Raw genomic sequence first — 21,428 nt, 5'->3', positions numbered from 1 at the left:
AATGGGATGAATGTCTGGAAGAGGAAATGGAAAAGGGTTTGGGGAGGTTCAGGAAGACCTTAGAAGCATGGGATTAAGAAGTAACAAACGGACAATGTCCTCTTCCCCTAAACTATCCCAGTCAAAACAGCATGTACCTCCATGACAAACTGGCCAGAATAGGTTCCTGTCATGGTGGAGCTCTGTCCTGCAGCCAGGATCCCCACTGCCCAGATGTAGAGTGCAGCAGGCCCGAAGTAACACCCCAGCACGACACCCTGGGAGAGGCAAGGGAGAAAGATGTTTGTGCCAAAGATCTTCTGAGACGATACCCCAAACAGCATTTCTCTACAGCATTTCTTCCTCTCCTTTGCTTCACACCCACCTATACCAAGTGCTGTGCTGGGCACTGTCCAGAAGCTAGACTCAGATCCTGACCTCATTCTAGATTCTGTTGGATGCTCCTTCATTTCTCCTCAGTCTAGTCCCTTCTCTCCTCCAGGCTCCTAAGCCTTTATCCTCTGCTTAGATCTTAAATATTAAAAAAAAAAAAAAAGTCTACAACACATTTCCCAAATTATATTCCTTAACACACTATTCTGGAAGATGGTAACAGGAGTGAAGAGAAAGGTCAAATAAATGTGGGAAATGCTATGTACTATATATTCTACTCTTAGAGGCTTACAATGTAACCAGCATAAAAGGGTCAGAGAGGCCCCCAATAAAGAACACTTTACTAGGAACACTTTCTTTAGTTACCCCAATCAACATCCTAGGAACAATATACTATCAACACAAGTTTGGGAATATCTGATACAATTCATCTTTTCAGGTGATCTTCTGTTCCCTTCCATGTAATCCAAAAAGGATGTCTGGCATCTGGTCCTCTGGGAAAAATGACACTCCAGAGAAGACATCCTGAGCGCTGAAGCGAACCCACAGAAAAGACCACATTCTATGCCAAGAATACTGATTCAGGAGCAAAGATCACACATCTGAATAAGTTTACCCCTTTGTAGATGTCCACAGCCAGTGTTGAGTTATCGTCAGGAAAAAGGTGAGTATGGGGACTGCTGCTATTTCTACAGACTTCAACCTGAAACCAAAGCAGTTTAGGAACAATTTTTATTTTTGAGACCAGGACCCAGGTAAGAAGATCTCTCCTACAGATCACACAGGAGCATCTAAGAGACATACGCCAAAGGTAAGACACTGGACGGAGGTTGTGATGAGGGCAGAGACTGGCAGCTACGGCCCTTGTGGTCTTCCTCCGTACCCTTTCTAAACCCCTGTGGCATCAAACACATCTACTGAGTTAGAGTGGGAAAGGTAATACAAGAATGCTGGGTCACTTTAAATGGTGACAGGAGGTGAGAACTCTTAAGAAGGCTTCAAATACGAGAGGACACCCAGAACAGGGAGTCCTTAGTCAAAGCAGAGCCAGGAGTCAGAGGTCCTATAGATGAGAAACAAAAAACTGATCAAAACTAGATAGGCAGTTGGGAATCAAGATGACAGAGAATTCAAAATAACAAAACAGTCTGTCTAACCAGTTTCTGTTTTCTGTTTGTTGATTCCTCCTAACCTGTCATAACCAAATGGCAGGACTGACAAGTAGGCCAGCAGCTGGTAACAGGAAACAAAAGGGGATGTCAAAGAACCAAACAGATGTGAGGCCACCAGCGCAGTAACATGAGGCAACCTCTAGTCCGAGGTAAGCTCCCTTCTCAGCCAAAAGCTGGGAAAGATGGGTCTAGAGCCCCTAGACTGTAGACCCCGACTAGTGCAGTGATTTCAGGGCCAGTGTTGAGACTAGACATCTATGTTCCCTAAGGTCTAAGTCACTGTCACATTTCCTACCCCATTTCAGCCTTCTCTTTACCATCACATTCACTGCCACCCAGGACCCTGGCTTACTTACCACCTGCTCATTGGTTTTCTCAAAAAATGCTTCGGCAAAGACTGAGACGACAAAGACGTTGATGATAAAGGAAACAAAGAGAGCAATGCAGGACTCAATGAAAAAGTACTTATTGGCTTCTCGAACTTCCTGCTTGTTGGCTCGGTTAACCTGTCTGGACTAAAGAGATAACAGCAACAGTCATTTTTTGACTAGTTGGGATAGTTTCCTTACTATTTCATGAGTTTCAAGTCTGCTGAAAGACCTAGAGGGCAAACAATTGATCACATGAAGTGTGGAAGGATCAGCTTACATCCTGGTTCACTGGGTGAGTAAGAACCCCATGTCCCTTTGAAGACACCACACATTCCCAAACAGGGAAGAATGACTGAGTGACTGCTGAGCTCTCCGTTCCCGTGGCTGGAAGAATCACTGACCTACAGAAGCAACATGATTTCAGACCTAAGGGGAGGGTAATCTGAATTACAAAGGCCTCTGAAATCTCCCAGCAAACTCTTGCATTAGATTCACTAGTAAAAGCCAGGCTGGGCTCCTTTCTTCTCACCTCCACAAGGCCACCCAGGCTTTTGAGATTTAAACACAAGAGACAATGTGCACCTTCAGACCTTTTATGAAGAACTTTAGTTCCTTTTCTAAGGGGTCAGTTATCTCTGGTCACCTTGGTGATAAAAACTGTGTCCAAGTATATGGAGTTCAACTGTGGAAAAACACCCTGCTCCTTCAGAGCTCTAACAGTTGTAAACTAAAGGTGCGTCCCTTGCAACTAAATGGAAAGACCCCATGAACTGTGCAAGAGGCCTTGCTCACCTTGACTAAGGCAGAATGCAGGTACATGTTGTGTGGCATGATGACAGCGCCCACGATGCCCACAGCCTGCTCGATCTGCGGGGTACGACAGCCTGAACAGGACGGCAGGAACATGCCCTTGAGGACCTGGCTCTGGCTGGGCTTCACTGTAACATACTACATACCAACAGAACAGCTATCAGCCTTTACTGGAATATGATACTGGGGGAGTCACGCAGTACTAGGGAACAATCCACAGCCTTTACTCCCTAAATCCCTACATCAACAACTACATAGGACAATGAGGAATACAGAACCACCCAAACCTCCAAGCAGCACAAGGTCAGAGAATTTAGGGCTGGGGTAACCAGGTATTTTACATCATGTTTTAGATATATGAAATAGATGTGTAGAGAATGTAATTAATATTCTAAAGAAATAAAATGGCTGCTAAGGGCCTATTTACACTAGCTTCACAATAACTCCTGTGAGAAAGACCCAAGAACAGAGTCAATTCTTGATTATCCACACTAATCACACTTCTGTGTTCACATAAGCTCATCTAAAAATCACTTATTTTGGCCAGGAGCATCTGCTGAGATTCATTCAGAAACACTTGTCACACATACTTTTTCCTGGTTCAGCGTTTCTCTTGGAAGCCTTAGACCAAGCTGTATCATCTACTCATAGATGAGATATATTTTTTAAAATTTTGCTAGGCCAAATAAGCAGAAATCAACTGGACACAGAAAGGCGCTATTACAGCACGTAATGGTACTGATTCCTAGGAGTGTCTGGGTTGGGGCACAAACCAGGAGAAATGCACTATATCCACTACATTTCCACACTATCCCCTATAGTTCATTAACTGCTGCAATGCAGAGAAACTCCAAGCTGCAGTTAGCATCAACCAGGATAAGCAAAAATAGAATCCCTCTAAGTTAACTGCCAAGAACAACCCTACCACCCCCTCCCTAACCCTCTCCAAGGTTGTTCTGTTGTTGCGACGGCCAATTTGGACCCAGGGAATCCAGTCTGGGAAGTCCTAGAAAATATAGTCATTTTTGACCCAGCAGTCCCTGCAGGCCTTCCTAGACACTAGTCCTTGCTATACCATAATCCTTCAAAATTGGCCCACAGCTGAATGGCTTTTTATTAACACATGTGATACAATTAAACCAGCCTAGCATTATACTGCCATTTATAACAAAAGGGGAAAAAATTGTTTTAAAAAGCTAACCAACAGCCTGTAACACTTGCCTCATATCCAAATGTGAGCGCCATAACAGTGATCAGAAAACCGAAAAATGCCTCTAGCTTCCGCAAGCCTAAAGGGGAAAATGCAGCAGTGAGCTCACAGAAGGCAGACTTCCCCATTAGTTACATGATGGAAAGTAGCTCCTTTGACTGACCCCTCCATTCCCACTCTCCTTACCATATTTGTCCAAAAAGAGAAATACAAAGGTATCTGCAATGGTGATGAGAACTCCACCCCACAGAGGAATCCTAGGTCAGAGATAAGAAATGGAGATTAAAGGAAAGAAAAGAAACATTGAGAAACCCTCTTCCCAACAGCTCTCCCGATACATAACACTTGGAAAAGCAAAGACCTGGGGGAGAGGCAACAGTGGCTGAAGGCCAGCCCTTGGGTAGTTTAGGATCACAGCACCAACTGAAATACATTCATTCAAACTTTGTCCTCTATGTCAGACTTTTAGGATACAAAGTTGAAAAGTATGGGTCTTACCCCTCAAAGAGCTCACTGTCTAGTGGGATAAACAGATATACAAATAAATAACTGTAATACACATTGCCACACGCTGTATAGTAGAAGTATGTGTAACTCAACATGAAAACATGGAAGATACAGAACCCACATCTGCCAGGAGAGAAGATGGTTCCAGAACAGTTCCACAGAAAAAAACTGAATATTTGAGTTGAATCCTGGAAATTGAAAATGAATTGGTTTTTTGTTTTCACAATTGTTCTGAAATCTAGCAAAACACCAATTACTTCCTAGAGAAAACCCCCCTCACCTTCCTACAGACAGGAGATTGATGGCAATAGCTGAGCCAATAACTTCTTGCATATCTGAGCCAATGATAGCCAACTCCACCATCAGCCATAGGATTATTCGTGGAACCTAAACATCAAACAACAGAAAGACATGGTTCTAATTAATCATTTCTAAGAACTTCCTCCATGGTTTGGAAAGGCACATCTTGGCACTGACCCATAAACAGTCCTTTATAAGCCTTCGATCTAGAGATGCAGTACCAGAACTTGACTCCACCTGGTCCCTAGCTGGAGAAGGCAAAGGTGCTTCCATGTGGCAGAGCCCGTGAACCAAGGTCAGGGCAACAGCGGACCCTAATTTTTTTCTTTTTCCCTTCTACTCGCGAGAGGAGTGGAATTTCCATTATTATTTCCACTTAATTTTTTGCCTAAAAACAATCCTAGAAGTTTTAGGGGAAAATGAGGATACTAATACGGTCAAAATATTGTTCAGGACAGAAAAGAAAATGACTGCAGAAGAAAATATCTTTCCTGATCATAGCTGAAGAGACAAAACAAATGTGAAAAGGCTGGAGTCATCCTTTCTTCTTTTCTTTTTTTAAAATACCTTTATTGTGGTGTAATTCCTGTACAGTAAACTACACATATTTCAGACATATAATTCGATGAATTCTGATAGATGTATACACCTATGAACCCACCACCACAATCAAGATGCAGTCATCCTTAATGTAATGATAATATATAAGCAAGTGAAAAAAGGTAGATATGCAAAGGGACTCAGGGCAACGTGGTTGGAATTGGGAGTCCTATTACAAAATCTAGAAACTAACCTGGTCAAACAATCCAGCAGAAATTTAGAAAATGCTGGCTCACTGAGGCTAGAGGCAAAACAAACAAACAAACAAAAAAAACCCTCCAGGTACTGACTACCCAAAACATATGTCACAAAAAACAACTAAGATACATGAGGAAAGAGAAGCTAAAAAAATTTAAATTTACCAAGTTTCTTTTTTTTCTTCTTGAAAAGCACGTAAGAAAAAAAAAGCAGCTAAGGATACTTTCTCACAGCCAGGAAAGGAGACTAAACACTTAGATAAACTGGAGGTAGACTGGTATGTTATCTAAAGATCAAGCCAGTTCCAAGCTGTCTTCCAGACACAGGATTCATTCTTGCATTAGGCAGCAGTAAGAAAGGCCCAAAATGTCCAGAAGGAAGCTATAGAGGACCATGTAAACTCCAGGGTCAGGGTAGACTGAAAAATAATTATTAACAAATCCAAAGATCCTGCCACATATAGTTTGTAGCAAAAGGAAAAAACTCACTTTTTTCTAACTGAAGGCAAAGACAAAGGAAAAAGAAAATATGCACAATGCAAAGTGAGGGAGTAATACGGACGTAAGAAGGAAAGTGCTTAGAGAGAACGCCCCTGCCCCTTCATGAGCGGGGCACTGATACACGCCAGAAGGCAGAGGGAGAGGCAAATGTTTACTCAAACAGAATTTTTCCAAGGAAACCTTCTGGGAAAGGTGAATCTCAAGTTAGATTTTGAAAGAGCACAGAAACATGGCTTAGCAGCAAGAGGGGCTACAGAATTTTCTGTAGGACTCCCACTCCTCAGGGCTACTGACTCCCAAGTTCTCCACTATTTCAATATAACAGTGGGGCCAGACACACAGATTCCTATATGAGCAACAAACAAAAACTCCTCACCTTGGGATACTGACGATGACACACTTCAGCAAGATGCAGCCCAGTGACCACTCCCAGTCTAGCCGCAAGGCGCTGGAGCAGGAGCCCCACAATGGTGGCCAACAGAAGAATCCAGAGCAACTAGACAAGAACAAGATCTCATCATAACACTCATTAGATGGGGGGTGGGGGGAGGGGGGTCCTTTCTGTTTGGTTGTTTGGCAATGTGAATAGGAAACACTACATTCAGGAAAGAGCCCAGGTCAGGAATCAAATGACCTGAGTTCTGCATCACACTCTACACAGAACCTGCTAGGTCACCTCTCACCTTTCTGAGCCTTCATTTCTCCCATCTGCAGTTTCTCCTTTGTTCAGGGAAACTATGTGGATAAAATAAAATTTAAAAACAGATGGAAAGTACTTTTCATCTAAGTGTCACTGCCAATGAAGTAACAGCATGTAGCCACTGAGGTTGACATGCAACAGGCAGAGTATAGGAAAAGGATGTGAGGTGTGCAGTGTTTAAAAGGGACAGAGGTAGGACTAGATGCTCACCTTAAATCCAGCCACTGCTCCAGACTGCAAATCAGATTCAATGTTTCCTGGATCCAGGTAAGCAATGCTCATAAGAAATCCTGGTCCCGTGAAAGCCCAGAGTTTACGAAAGCTAAAACAAGAGTACTATACAACAGAGGAAAAGAGATCAAAATAATCATCACCTCTAAATTGCTGATCTAATTTATCTATTATTTTATTATCACATGTAAATCAACAATATCAGCTTCATAAGAAAAAAGGATTTAGGAAGTCAGATATTGGGTGTGTCCAGTTTCACTTCAATCTTATCCACTTCTTACCAATAAGGTGGCCACCTCTCTGTCCAAATAAGAGCCCTTCCCCTAACTGCTCTTTCCAACAGCCTTTCACTCTAAAACCTGAGCAATAATATCAGTACCTCTGTGCCCAACCACGACTCAAATGGGACAAAAGCCACAATAAAAAAGGGAACATGAAATTCATACTCTCTTGATCAAAAAACGCTCACTTGTACAACTTGGCAACAGGTTTCCAGGGCCCTCAGTTTCCTTAACAGTTGTTTGCTCTGATGACAAAAATTCAGTCTTCAGAGATTGCTTGGCAAAACTGGGTCTGAGGTTGGTGAACCTTGACTTGTCCAGCGGATTTTTCACTCATAGGTTTTCTCTAGATAATGTTTTCCTCCAAGGACCTGTAACTGACCTCCTCCTCAGGAATGGCAATCTTCTCATCAAAGTAGGTAGTGAAGGGCTCCTCCGAGTGCCCGCCGGGGGACTGCGGAAGAGAGGAATTGCTGTAGGCAGGATTGATGGCACTGAGACCGGCAGAGTCCCCATGGTCTCCAGAAGCATCTTCTGAAGTAACAGATTTGAGAAGAAATTAATTAAAATGAACAAAATACACTAACAACTCAATCTTAGAAATACTGAAATTAAATCTTTTTAATACCTAAATGCACAAGACCATCCTGACCCTATCTCAATTTTTGTACTTTATTTTTATTTTTAATAAACTAATTTTTGAGTAGGCAATATATTCACATGGTTGAAAATTTGAGAGATACAAAAATGTTTATGGTAAAAAAGCACCCCTCACCCTTCTTCCCTGGTCACTGAGCTCTACATCAGTTTTCAACACTAATCTCACAATGGTTTCTCCCTACTTTCACTCTTCTATTCCCACTTGCCAATTTTGAAAACCATTTCATTTTCTTCTAAAAACACTGATGTCTAGGGCTTAATATATAACATTCCCATACTAAACCCCCTGGTAACCTAAAATCCTAACTTTTAGAAGACAGGAAATAGGTCAGTCTAGTGGGACACATCCCTCTCCCCAGCTCCCCTCATTTGATAGGACTTACTGAAAGAATCGCCCTTGGACATTATACCTCCATCAGGCTTCTCAAAAAATGTGGAAGTGGCAAAATCCTGCCACATTTCAGGCTAAAATCTGAAGCTGCAGGGAAACCACCCAACAGGAACCCTCTGCCTCCTGACTAAGGCCTGCAGTGAAGAGCCTGGGGAGGGAGGAGGTATCAAGCTTGTGACAGAAGGGCTCATCTCAGACTAGTCATCAGTGTTTCCCTAAATCCTGCATTTTGCATTTAATTTTAAATGCAGGGAGGGGGAAGGTCTGGGAGAAAAGGGCTAATCCACCAGAAAGATACAAAGCCCAGTTTGCTATAGCCATCAAAAGGCTATTTTTAACCACAGAGCTCTAATCTTTGTTTCCAAGAAGACTTTGCAACCTCCAATTAGAAAAATGAAAGCTTTCTTTCTAAAAGGAGCTGACCCACTTCACTGTTAAGTGGCACTGAACTCAGAAGGAAATTTCCAGAAAAGGAATGGAAATTCTAAAGGAGAAATTAGAATCAGGAAGGATTAGTCAAAGCACTCAAGAAATCTAGTCAAATACACGGTATAAGGTGCTAGTCCAGCATTTTACTGCTCCATGTATATCTGAAGTGCCATGAGCAGCCAAAGCACTCTAGAAGTTTAATGCCAGGGCTACAAATAATACTTCCCTTGAAAGCATTACTGCTATAGAAACCAAACCCATAGCTAATCTTGGCTCATTTTAGAACTGGAAATAAGAAATGAGGCAAGTCTCTGTGGTTGCAAATCCATTCTCATTTATGGCCTAAGTCACCAGGGGGTGAACTCTGAATGGAACAGGTCTTCATGACACTGTTTGGGGGGGGGGGGCAATTTTGTTTTTGGAATATTGGACAAGGACAATATGGTAAATCTCTGTTACTGGCTTAAACCTAATTCCAAATAAAAATTAGACAAAAGCACAGAGCTATAAATTACCATCTGGCATCTTCTGTTCAGGACCCAACACCATGGTGGATACGGGAGTGCCTGAGTTCTTAGAATAGGATTCTGAAAAGGAGAAAAGGGAAGGAAAGAAATTAGCAGGAACAAACTAAAACCAACAAGTACAGATCCAGCATTCTGTTACTCTGTATAACTGAATCCTTACTATGTGAAGAGAATAATCCTACTGAATTAGATAACCTTGAAAATAATTAATTTTCAGAGTACAATTATGAGATATTTAATAAAAAATGTAAAAGTCTTAATATGTTTTCGCTGGCAAGACTTCAAAACCAAACTGAAGCAAAAGGTATTTCAGGGTAATGAGCAAATGCTTTCTTAATAAGCATCCACAGAGAGGCTGCTGGCAATCACCCAGTCTCTGCCTTTGTCTCCAGATTAACCCAAATATTTAAAACCAGACTGACTTCTTCCCATTTTTATGAATTTTTAAGGACAGAGATCTATAACTCTCTTTGCTTTAATAATTTAAACTCATGTTTCAATTTTCTGTAAAAGGTTAGGGGGAGCACCCCACCAGTACACTGCCAGTAGAGGCTCACTATTTCCCAGTCATATTTCCTGAAGAGAGACGTCAGCTATGTTTCAGGCCTCATTCCCCAACACTTCAAACACTGGGAGAAGAAACTTATGCCCATGACCCTCCCCTTGTGGACTCTCAAGGAGAGCCGAGGCACCGGGAGGACAAGGCATGGTCTGCAGCGGGCCTGCACTTCTCTCCAAGCAGCAATAAGCAAACCGCAGGGGGCAGAGGTGAGGGGGTGTCCCAGATGACCAGCAACCTTCTGGGTTACGTTTGACTCGGGGAAGGGCAGAATACTTATAGTAAGCCCATTGGGCCACAGATATACAACATATTCTCTAGTCAACCCCACCAATAAGGCTGATTTGTAAAAATCTTGATCTACTGATTAAGGAATCTACTTCTTAGATGATTCCAAATTTAGAAGGGGAAAGGTAGAGTAATATCAATTGTTCGCCACCCCTCCTTAAATCTCAATAATAACTATCCCACTGAAAAAGCTGCGAAGCCACCCCTTAGCTATCTTTTACTACTTAGTCTTTTTCCACTCTTGTACCTTTACTGCTCCTATCTGAACAGTCCTCCACTTTTTAAAGATAACCTATTGACATTTTCTGTACCTATTTTGCAGAATTACAGAATTCAGACCTGAAGACGGTTTTAAGTTTTATCTGTCTTCTGGCGTGTAAGATATACCATGACTTGCTAATTTGGAAAACATCATCTTTCACCTCTGTAGTCACCAATATCAAGTATTTTGTTTTAATGGACAATAGCCATGTGCTTCCTTCCTATCAGATTTTCAGCCACCAAATGGTTTTACCAAGAGACCCCATAATACTGACTAAACCCTACCCCCCTTTCAGCCAGTTACAATCGCATCTCACCTAAACGGGATTTACACATCTGACCACTTAGTAGCAGTGCCACTTGGCTTCCAATCACAGCACATTTCCTGGCCCCATCCAGAGTCTTTTCGCTTTTAATTTACATATAATTCTAAGAAGCCAGGATAACCCACAATAAATTAGAAACCACGAATCAGATCTGGGAGTATGGCTCTTACAAGGAAAGTCTTGGGCCAGTTGATATGAGGCATCTTCCTTATACTTCAATCAGCTATGAGAACATCATTGTTATGAACATCATTATTAATATTATCTTGTTATTAAGAATAACTCAAGTTTCTAATGGTGGCCCCACTCACTAAAAACTGATTCAATTAGATCACTTTTGTAGTGATAATTGATACCATGTTTTAGAAGGCACACAAGTGTTTTACACATTTGAGGAAAACTCCTATCCAAAATAGGCTTTTAAAACTTACACTTAAAAAGCAAACAATTGAGGCCACTCTCCCTTCTGAGAGAGACGGACTGCACTCTGTCTACGAAGTATGTATCTACTTTTACTTTAAACTAAACACTCACCCCCATCCTTCACGGCCTTTCTCTTGCCTTCTAAAACAGCCCGTACTCTGTCTATAGAGGATGTATCTCTCTGAATAAATCCACTTTTACTCAAAAAGAAAAAAAAGAAGCAAACAATTGAGATAGTAGTTGTGTTTTCTCCCAAGCCTGTAGTCTGCAGAGGTGATAGTTAAATAATTTTAGACAGAAATATTTCAAGGTAAAATGTTCAATTATTACTATTAGTACTCTAAGTGATTATTCCCATAATAATTACTTACAGAACCAATAAAATACAAAAACAGTCTGGTCATCTCTGTGAAATCTCAGAAATGTATTCTTCGAAGAGAGAAAATAGATTCTAGATTCCAACCTTCTCATCAAAACATTTAGTCAACAAACTATAAGCTCCACTGCTGGCAGTGTCCACAGAACATAACTAGGAGAAGGAATGGAGGGACATTTACGCTTGGCGTGCTGCACAGTATTTACGTCTCCGTGAAAATTTAAGACCCATATGGAAGCAGTAAGTTAATGAGAAGACAGTTTTGCTTTCCAGGACCATACCACCAGGTCATTTCAGTCATTTAATTACATTAAGGAAAAGATCAAATTGAGATACAAGCAACAAGAATCAATGCAAAGGTACTTTGATAACTATGGTTAACATTGCTTTGATACTCTAGCTCATTTCCAACCACTAAGTGTCACCTTCTCTTAAAGCCAGTTAAGTTTCCTCCTATCAAACAGCAGTCAACAGGAAAAAAATGGCACTCCTGGTTCAATGCAATATAACTATTTTATTCTATTCTTTACCCAAAGTTGTAAAACTGTTTTACAAGATAAGAATGCTAATTAAATTACATTTTCTGTCTAAACTGTCAGAAGTCTACTATCCTTTAGCCCAGCTATTTCACTTCTAAGAATGTATGCTAAAGAAACACTCACACAAGAAAGTAGGTGCAAAAATATTTCCCATAGCACTGCTTGCAATGTCAAAACACTAAAAACAACCTAGTACATGCACAGCTGGTACATCATGCAGTTATCACAAACAAGGTAGATTTATATGGACTGATAGGAAACATTGTCCAACACAGGCTGTCAAGTAAAAAACCCAACTTCTAGAACAGTATGCTATCATTTGTGTAGCAGGAAAAAAAAGAGAGAGAGAGAATACACACGTATGCATACAGACTATATCCAAAGCATGTGCCAAAAGCTGGTAATGCAGTCCCTAAGAAGGAGTAGGGGGCACAAACGAGGTCAGGCAAAAGGAAGACCTCTCGCTCAACGTACACTGTATACAATTTTACACTTAAAAGAAAGAAGTTTACCATGTACTTGTTTTTTTTTTAATGTAAAGGTTCATACAGTCACTCAGTTTCTGAACGAACACTTCAGTTGAACTCTCTCTGATAAAGCTTGCGTAATGGATAATCACAGATCTGCAGCTGTCTGTCTGGCAGGTATACATGCCCTTACACTTAACTTCCTACTTACTTTGACTTAATGTGTGACTAGCCATGCTCTGAAATTGTGATTTCGATGTTTCACCTGAATGCAAAGAATTAGAAAAATTCTCCTCAGGAAATCATTCCCTGACAACCTAGTTTGGGTTAAATGTCCCTCCTTCATGTTCCCCCAGGGCACCTGCTGCTTACTACTATCATATCACGTTATCTTGAAGCATTTATTCCCAATACTATTCTTGCAACTTTTCTACAAGTTTGAAATTATATAAAGTTATACCCTCAAACACATACTAGCTATAATAAATTCTCAACATCTGATTAATAATTCCGTGTGTTCTCTTAGCATTTACGAGAACTCTGGAAGAACAACTTGGATAGCGCAAACATCTTTTAAAAATTGCTCCCAAGGAAGAAATACTGAACATTAAAATATATACAAACTTAAACTTTTCCCCTCTATGGTTAAGAAAAGTTTGAATTTAACCTAATTTTTTTCTTATAAAATTCTTCTGTAGAGAGCAAAGGCACTCAAAATCATTTCATTCCTTTTAGAGCTGCGTTCAGTGTTGCAAAGGTCTCCCTAAAATGAATTTTAAGTTTTAAAGAAGAATGTTTTTGAACAGTCCTCTAATCTTCTCCTTTTTTTCCCTCCCTCCCTCCCTTATATAAATAAAATCAAAGACAGTATTAAGTAGAGAAAGGACTTTCATAGACGCAACTGGAAAAGTGTTTGCATGGAATCAGTCGATGAAATAAGTGTGAACAGGAATGTTTTAAACTGACTGGCAAAGCCCCCTCTTCTCCTTGATGCTTCCCTCAGCCAACATTCCGTGCCAGCAACATGCTGGTGACAGGTAGAAACTGCCATTTGTACAGGTCAAGGCTTTAAAAAGTAATACACTCAAGAAAGAAAGAAAAAAAAGTAATACCCAGGTTGTTTATTACAGAATAATAAAGAGTTGTGATAAAAAAAAAATTCTGTGTGTCTTGAAGAAAATGAAAAGATATCCAGATCCTCCTAAAATTCCCTTTTCTCTAAAAGTCTACTTTAAGGCTAAAGTACTGGACATTCCTATTAAACCATTACTATTAATCTAACATCTATATTGTACTAGATGTTCTTCATGAAGGTGAGCTCCTACCCCTGGATGACTAGGAATCAGCAAAACTCTGAAATATTCAATGGTTCAAACAGAGCTAATTACTGTCTGAACCCTAAGCATTTTAATAAGGAATATTACCAGCCATTTTTTTTAATGAGAAATTATTACTTCCTCCTTTTTTCCATTCCAGGTCAATAAAGAAGCACCATTTTCTGAGTCTTTTCATCAGGATATTCATCTAAATTAATTCCAAAACTCAATCTGCTCCCACTGGGGGTGAGGGGAGAGAAACAGCTTAGAAAAGCCATGTGAATTTCTAAATTATAATTGAGGATGTGAAGTTTGGAATTATTTTTTAAATTTGGATAAAAATAATCCTATTTTTCTCTCATAAAATGAATTTGATACACAATGATAAAATGAAAAAAAAAAGACAGGTTGAAGACAGATTACATTGACTTCCTGACTGAAGAACAAAGTGAAAAGCCCCTCTGGCACCCTTAGTTTAAGGCCTCGAATCTCTAATCCTCTCGAACTAAGCAGGTAATATTTCGGGAAGCTGAAAGTCACACAAGCACGCCCAGTTCATAAAGTACAAACAGTGCTGCTATTGTTCAATGTGCTTAACACGCATCAGAGCCCCCCCCCCCCCACCCGACACAATAGCCACCAAGATACCAGCTTAGACTGGTCTTTGTTTTACTGACTTTGTATGCCACAGTAATAATCTCAAAATTGGAGGCATTTTGCTTAGTCTACTCAAGAACCACAATCTCAACTCAACATCAAGTTCGGCGTTTCCACCTGAGTTGGACTTTTTAAAATCTGTTTCATAGCTGAAAGGAAAACCTGACATTGAGAACATCTAATGATAAAGAAAGAAGAAAATGAGAAAATGACAGACAGCAAAAAGAGGAGAAAGGGGGTAAGGTACGGGGAGGAAGAGTACAGCTGATAATGAAACCGGTTGCCTGGGTGTCAAAGACGATAACAGTTGGGAGAAATGTGGCCAGCCTGTCCAGAAGTACTGAACTTTTACACAAAAATATCACTCATCAACCAGACTTCAGAATTAGAAGGTCCTAATTAATACCTGTTAAATAAGAGCTCTTCACTTTCTCTGCTCAGCGCTCTGAGGCTTAACCAGCTTCCAAACTTCCATGACAGGAGAGGGTCACTAAAACCTTACTTCAGAGACTATAGGTTGGTTCCTCCCAACTCTCACAGTGTGCACTTCCCCTGATTTCCTCCCAACCAGAAGTTTACAGCAGTGCATTTCCCTTTGGCGGACCAACCTGGCCTCCTGGCTGGACACATCCATCCTGGAACACAACTCCAAGCTCTGTGAAATTTTCAAAGACCCCTTTCCACTTAAGTAATACAATCTAGTAAATCAGTCTATACTCTCTTCTTGCCTCAGAAAAAAATGTTTTGCCCTTATACTTGCTTAAGTAGCTTTTCTCTGGCAAATATGAAGAATGATTATCATTAGATTACATTCAGCTTATTCATTCCAATGACAAATATTGCCCCCCCCAGTGCAGAATGCCCTCAACAATTTTAAATATACATTTTCCTCAATGTTTCTTATCTTAAAGCAAAGAAAAATTGTATGTAAAGACAGACAATACATGCAAGATTCTCCAGCCTCATATATGCCTCCTTCTGCTCTTTGGAATCTGTTAAAATTTCAATAATTAATTTATAGCCTCATTTCATTACCTAGGAATTTTAATAGACACTTAATTATTAGTGATAAATAGGACCAAAACAAAAATCACACATACAAGATGACCTACCAGCAATAAGCACGAAGACTGAGGACCCTAATTTCCCAGTTTAAGTCTTTACTGGAAACCAGTCCAAGTCTTTACTGGAAACCAGTCCTTACACATAAAAATGTAAGTCACTCTAACCTTAAATTTAAAGTGCAAGAGGAATTAGACAATAAATATATTTTTATCATTCCTGGCCAACTTTTTATATTCCATTCTGATCTCAATATAGTATTATAGTATAATAGATGGTTTATTATACCTATGATATTCCTGATGATACCTGAGGGCTCTTTGTGTCTCCAGGGGACAATAAACGTTAATCGCTTCATATACATTTGTTCAATTAGCAAAAGAATAAAAGGCATCAGAAGAGTGAGACAACAAAGATCTAGGTCTTCCAATTCCTCACACATTCAAATGCTCCCTGCCTTACAAAGTATTTTATTCAAGTCAGAGAGATTCGCATAATAAAGATGACAATATTAAGGCAAAAGACTCCACTTTCTGCCTCAAACACTCAACTCTTTAGAGATATCACTCCCTGTCCTTTTTAAAGCACAAATAGGGGTTTCACAGACACTGTCCTCCACTCTCACCAAGCCAACATTCACCTTTCAACCCTATACAAGTACTAAACTGTCTTATTCCAAAGCTAAATAACTAAACTTACACCATGTGTACTTCAGCCAAACCTGGCCAGCATACTGCTGCAGTAAGCGATGTTCTTTTTTCTAAATTCAAAGTTTCTCATTTTGTGATTAGTTCCCAATAATGCTATGTATAAAAACAGCAGCCTTCTTGGAAGGGGAGAACTAGAAGACAAAAAAAACTCCTCCACTAGAGCCTTCAGATAGCACCAAGAGAACTTGACCTCTCAGACTTTTAAGCTCACAGAAAGGGCATAAGTCGGTCAGCAGACATTACTATTTACGTGCATGGTAAGGAAGCAGGGAATAAAGATGTCTTTGATCCCAAAGCACCCACCCAAGCTCTTAGCACTAAAAATCAAATAGAAGAGATGCAGCTTTATAGATCCGAGTCTCTCACCTCTAACATTCACTTCACTGAATTAAAACTGAATGGAAGCTGCTTAGTACCTCTGCGTATTCCAAGGGATCACCACTGATTTCCTAACAGTTGAGTAAGATTGGACTCACGTCAGACTTCCCCATTCATTAACAAGAAGTACAGCCAGGCTGCCCAGAAATTCCCCACCCCAGTCCCTCAGCCATTCCGGAAACATGAGAAACCAAGTATACTGCAATCATGGCCTTTTTGGTACTGGATCCAAAATAAACTGTGCCAAGGACAAGACTGTTGTGAACAAAAATACTACAACCATATCCCTAAACAAAAAATGCTGAAACCAAGTTATCAGCAGCTGCCTCCACTCCCCAGTGAGGACAAGCCTGTAGCCCAGCCTCTGCAGCCATTTACAATGGTGCACTCTGAGCAGACTCAGAATAATAAAGGACAAAATAATGGCCCTAGATAGCTAGATGCTTGTCAAAGGAATTAATTCAATGAGCCCAAATGTTTGCTTCCTCCCATACACAGAAAAGCACAACTTTAACTTGAGATGCCTGGTTTTCTTTAGGTAACAAGTAATCTTTTATTGTTCCAACTACCTGGTCTTTGTTGTAAAGCTCCTATATATCCTAGCTCCTCCCCTGCCTCTTCAGAGCAGTCCCTCAGAGCCATCAGAGGGGCTGTCATCCCAGCTCGAGTCCTCCCGTCAAATAAAACATAACTCTCAACTTTTAGGCTGCGCATTTATTTCAGTCGACACTGTCAAAGAAACATTCTACAATGAAAACTAAACAGCCAAAGGTTTCACTAACCCAACACTGCTATCATGGACAGACCCAGTACTGTATAGAGATAGCTTCCAATAAACAACCAGGAGAAAGCCTCTAGTCTCAGGTAATTATACTGTACCCTCAAGATCAACATTAATGACGTGGATGGAAAACACAGGCCTAAGGGTTCATTGGCAATAGGCTCACAGGATTCTGAGCAAAGGATAATGTCAGACTGCTTATAGCCTGGAATCTTTACCGGAAAAGAAGGCACATGCAGGTAATAATAACAAAAACTTCTACCTGCCAGAATTGTTCTAAGCTCTTTAAGTGTATTAACTCATTTAATACTCACCACCAACTCTTAAAGACTGATAACATAAATCCCCATTTTAAGTATGTGGAAACAGAAGAACAAAGAGTTTAAGCAACTTACTCCAAAGTTTAAAAAGCCAAGAAGTGGTGCAAACTAGCCAGGGTTCAGACTCCACAGGAATCAAAGGAGAAACAAGTGTCCCCTGGTTTCACCAATAGTCACTAGAATTATGGCCAGCAAAAGTTTCTGGAAACGTGTCTCCCCTTGCCTCTTCTTCCATGTAATTTTTGCTTTTCACTTTAAAGAGATGTCACATTCCCTTAACTTTATAACGCTTCTTAGAAAGCAATGGACAATATGAGAATATCTTCATTTTACACACAGGAAAACTCAAGCCCTGGTTCCTCAACTTCTCCCCTAATGATGCTCTTTGAAATAGTCTGATATATGAAGGGGACTTGGGGAAGCCAAGTTAAGAAGTATCCAAAGGCGGAACATCAAAAAGTAAGCATAGTTTTTAAAGTAGGGACATATGAAACGGAACAGCTGGAGAGCAGCCACTCCACTCACATCCCGTGTGCAATAATGCCCCCTACGAAAGTACCTGGAGCTTGGAAGCTGCACAAACAGCCCTAAAACCAATATACACACCAAGTACTCAGCGGCCTGCCCCAGCCCTTCACACGAAGGCGCTCCTTGGACGTCGACTGCACTAAAATGAATTCTTTTGTTGAAGTGGGGCGGCGGGAGGCCGAGGGAGCAGAGGGGGCGCCAGGGCTCCACAGATAAGAAAATGGCCTCAGGGACCTTGCCCTGTGCCCGTCGGCCTCTTCCCCGTCTTGAAGCAGGGTCAGCACCGGGCCCAGCAAGGCGGCAGGTCCGGCCGGGGATTCAGCCATTTCTCTTAGGCCGCGGCTGGGAAGGAGCGAGTTCCCTGCGACCTCTGGCGTTCGCTCCCCGCCCCCCGCTCCCAGCGCCCTCCTCTCGGTCTTCCTTCGAATACTGCGGCTCCATCTGGACCCCGCACCCAGGCCCTCCCTGCCGCACCGCCCGTCACAGCCCCGCTCGGCGCTCCGCGTGCCCTATCCTGGTCCCGGCGCCTGCTCCCAGGGCTGTCCTCGAGCCCCCCGGCACCCTCCCCGCCCACCCGGGGAAAGCCGGGCGCCCGCGTGACCCCTGACCTGGACTGCTGCCCACCTTACCGGCTCCGCCACCACCTGACAGACAGTCCTGGCAACCGCGGCTCCATATCCCTGGAGCCAGCGCCACGCCAGCGTACCCCTACACGCTCTACGATTGGCCGATGGGAACGCAGTCGCACATTCCTATTGGCTGGATCCCTCATATTCTCCTTAGAGGCCCGCGCACGAGGCAGGCTGACGGCGAATCCCGAGGCTCCGCCCACCCTGGGTCAGGCTGGAGGCGGGGCCACGGCGGCTGGGGCGGGAGCTGTCTCCTGCAGAGCTAGTGTTCGCGCGAGTCCAACCCGCAGTGTGGATTTGGAGGCTTCCAGCCCTGCTGGTAGCCTGTTGTATTTCGCCGCAGCCTCACGTTAGGTACTGGAAATCAAGACCATTTCTTCTGAGATACGGCTCTGCGAGATACAGTTCCAACCTATAGCCACTTGGCAAGACCATTTCTTCTCGTCCCCAGAGCCATATCATAGTATCTGCTGCCACACCAAGAGCACCCCACACATGGGAGGAACCGCGAAACATAGCTAGTGCAGCCAGTTCGACTGCATTAGCTGCCCTACTCCCAAGCCTCAGTAATGAATCGTTTTCCTCCCTCCTACCCAGCTGCCTCGCTTCTTCCCCTAAGCTTTATTCTCCCCCAACCCAGAAGCAATCCCACACGATTCCCAGCCTCAACCTCACACCCCAGAGTCATCTCTCTGAAGATGACCAGACTAGTGGCGCTTTAGAGGAGAGAAAGTAGTGTGACAAACCACCCTAATAGTCTATAATGTCATTTAAAGCTACTAGAACCGTAGACACCCCCGCTCCCCCTCCCCCCAGCCCCTGTATAACTTACATTAAAGATAACCAAGCTTATCTAACCAAGGCATAGGCCTAGAGGGGAAAAGGATAAACCCTTCCAACTTCTTTCTTCATGTAAAAACTGCTAGCAGGAAATTTTATTAGTTGATAAAAGAGTCCAAGAGAGGAAGAAAGGAGAGTAAACTGCAAAAAGGAAAATCCAAATAAAGTACAAAGTAAAAACAAATTCAGGGACCCAAAAAACTGGGCTGAGCGTCATCAGTTATCTGGTACAGGCTGGTTTCCATACAGAATTTCTCCTGGAGAGAAAAGAAAATGGACAAATTAGCTCTGAGGAACTCTCTACAACATATCTGGGGAGTTTCAGAAAGGCTTGATGAAGTCCCTCCAGACCAGAACCTTTCCTTTAGGAACTTCTGCTGCAATTAGGGGGAAAAAAAATGGCTGGAGCTATTCTTGTGGGTGTTCCAAGTCTGCTCAGGTGGGCAGCTTCCCTGGATTGTTGCTTACTTATGTGCTGGGTACTTACTTAGCTCACAGTGTGGAGCTGCCTCCTTCTTAAGCTGTTTCTTCATTGTGCAGGCTGAGTTTGACTTTTCCAAGTGCCAGCTCCCCGTCTGCTGCCTCTATATATGCAGACCAGTGCGCCTCCCTTGGTTAGATAAGGGCACCTTAGGCTGCTGTGGGCAACACATCGTTAAAGACACCGCATGGAATTTCAAGAAGCAAACCACACCCTTCAAAGCATGATCAGATTTCATCTTTGACCTGCCATGAAAGGAGAAGTGTTGTATATCTGCCACTTCTGGATATTAATGAACAATGAATTGCGTTTGAAAACTTTTATTCTCCAATTTCATCTCTGTCTCATTTGGCAGGAGCTGGAGTGCCAGTGGTTGAAAGGGGTGGAGTAAAAGGAATTGCTTTCCTTCAGGATGCCACTCCTCTTGGAGTGAAGCTTGTTCGGGCACTTGTACAGAGCTACATGTACATTAGGACTCTGCTCCCCTGAGACGTAAACTGAAACCAATTAACCCCAAGCCAGACAGTCCACAAAGTATTTTCCACATAGGGACGTGCAGCACCAATGCAATTATAAGGAGTCTTGGAGCGTGGGCGAAAATGCCACCTGGTCCATCCCTTCGGATCTGAAGGAACCGCCAGCATCAGCTTGGTCAATCAGTGACCCACAGATGGACAACAAAGTCATACCAACCCAGGACTTGGTGCCTCGTGGCAAAGGGAAAAAAACAAAACAAACAAACAAAAAAAAAAACACCTGAGACTGCAAAAGAAGAAAGAAAAACAAAATCAGAACAAGCCAGGATTTCTCAATGTGGGAGGAGAGGAACTGGAAAAAAAAAATGAGGAAAATTTGCCTCAGGCAAATATAGTTTAGTAGGCCAGCTGGAGAGGTAAAGCTGGAAAGGAGAGGCATTGGAGTGGGGTGAGGAGACTGGAAGAAGACCTTGCTGCCTTCAGAAAGTTTCCTGGTAGTTTTAAAGGAAATCTGCTTAGTGACATAAAAACATGCAAATGAGTGTGACAGAAATAAATCCCTTAAAATGGAAAAGAAATAAAAGCAGTAATCAATTCATATCAGCCTTCTAGCAAGTGGCCCTCATTCCTACATGGAACAGCCATAGATTCTGTAGGAGGAATTACAGATCTTCTTCATGATCCAAGATAAAGGTCTCTTTACCTCACGGTGTCCCCAAGCATTGAAAGTCATCTCATTACAACGTGTCCTA

General features: G+C 42.0%; 1 protein-coding gene across 13 annotated transcripts in view; it reads right to left on the bottom strand.

Annotated features, from left to right (window-relative positions):
- SLC11A2 (solute carrier family 11 member 2) overlaps positions 1-21,428 on the bottom strand; it is a 49,582-nt gene that overhangs the window by 16,392 nt on the left and 11,762 nt on the right. For 2 of the 13 annotated variants that reach the window (XM_045523490.2, XM_045523492.2), the window contains 12 exons: positions 20,207-20,357; positions 9,248-9,319; positions 7,635-7,786; positions 6,951-7,076; positions 6,417-6,536; positions 4,723-4,829; positions 4,122-4,192; positions 3,947-4,014; positions 2,708-2,863; positions 1,901-2,059; positions 989-1,075; positions 138-257 (listed from right to left, as the gene is read on the bottom strand). In XM_045523490.2, the coding sequence (XP_045379446.1) occupies positions 138-257; positions 989-1,075; positions 1,901-2,059; positions 2,708-2,863; positions 3,947-4,014; positions 4,122-4,192; positions 4,723-4,829; positions 6,417-6,536; positions 6,951-7,076; positions 7,635-7,786; positions 9,248-9,319; positions 20,207-20,252 (1,284 nt within the window). In that variant the 5' untranslated portion in view covers positions 20,253-20,357. Of the gene's footprint in view, positions 1-137; positions 258-988; positions 1,076-1,900; positions 2,060-2,707; positions 2,864-3,946; positions 4,015-4,121; positions 4,193-4,722; positions 4,830-6,416; positions 6,537-6,950; positions 7,077-7,634; positions 7,787-9,247; positions 9,320-11,227; positions 13,295-18,328; positions 18,783-18,858; positions 19,030-20,206; positions 21,412-21,428 lie in introns of those variants that run through there. The other 11 variants (XM_045523491.2, XM_045523493.2, XM_074374872.1 and 8 more) reach the window with 10 other exon arrangements.

This window comes from Camelus bactrianus, chromosome 12 (genome assembly GCF_048773025.1).
Source record: "Camelus bactrianus isolate YW-2024 breed Bactrian camel chromosome 12, ASM4877302v1, whole genome shotgun sequence".
NCBI classification, from domain to species: domain Eukaryota; kingdom Metazoa; phylum Chordata; class Mammalia; order Artiodactyla; family Camelidae; genus Camelus; species Camelus bactrianus.
Note: the sequence above shows the minus strand (reverse complement) of the source record. Positions and strands in the feature narration are given on the sequence as shown.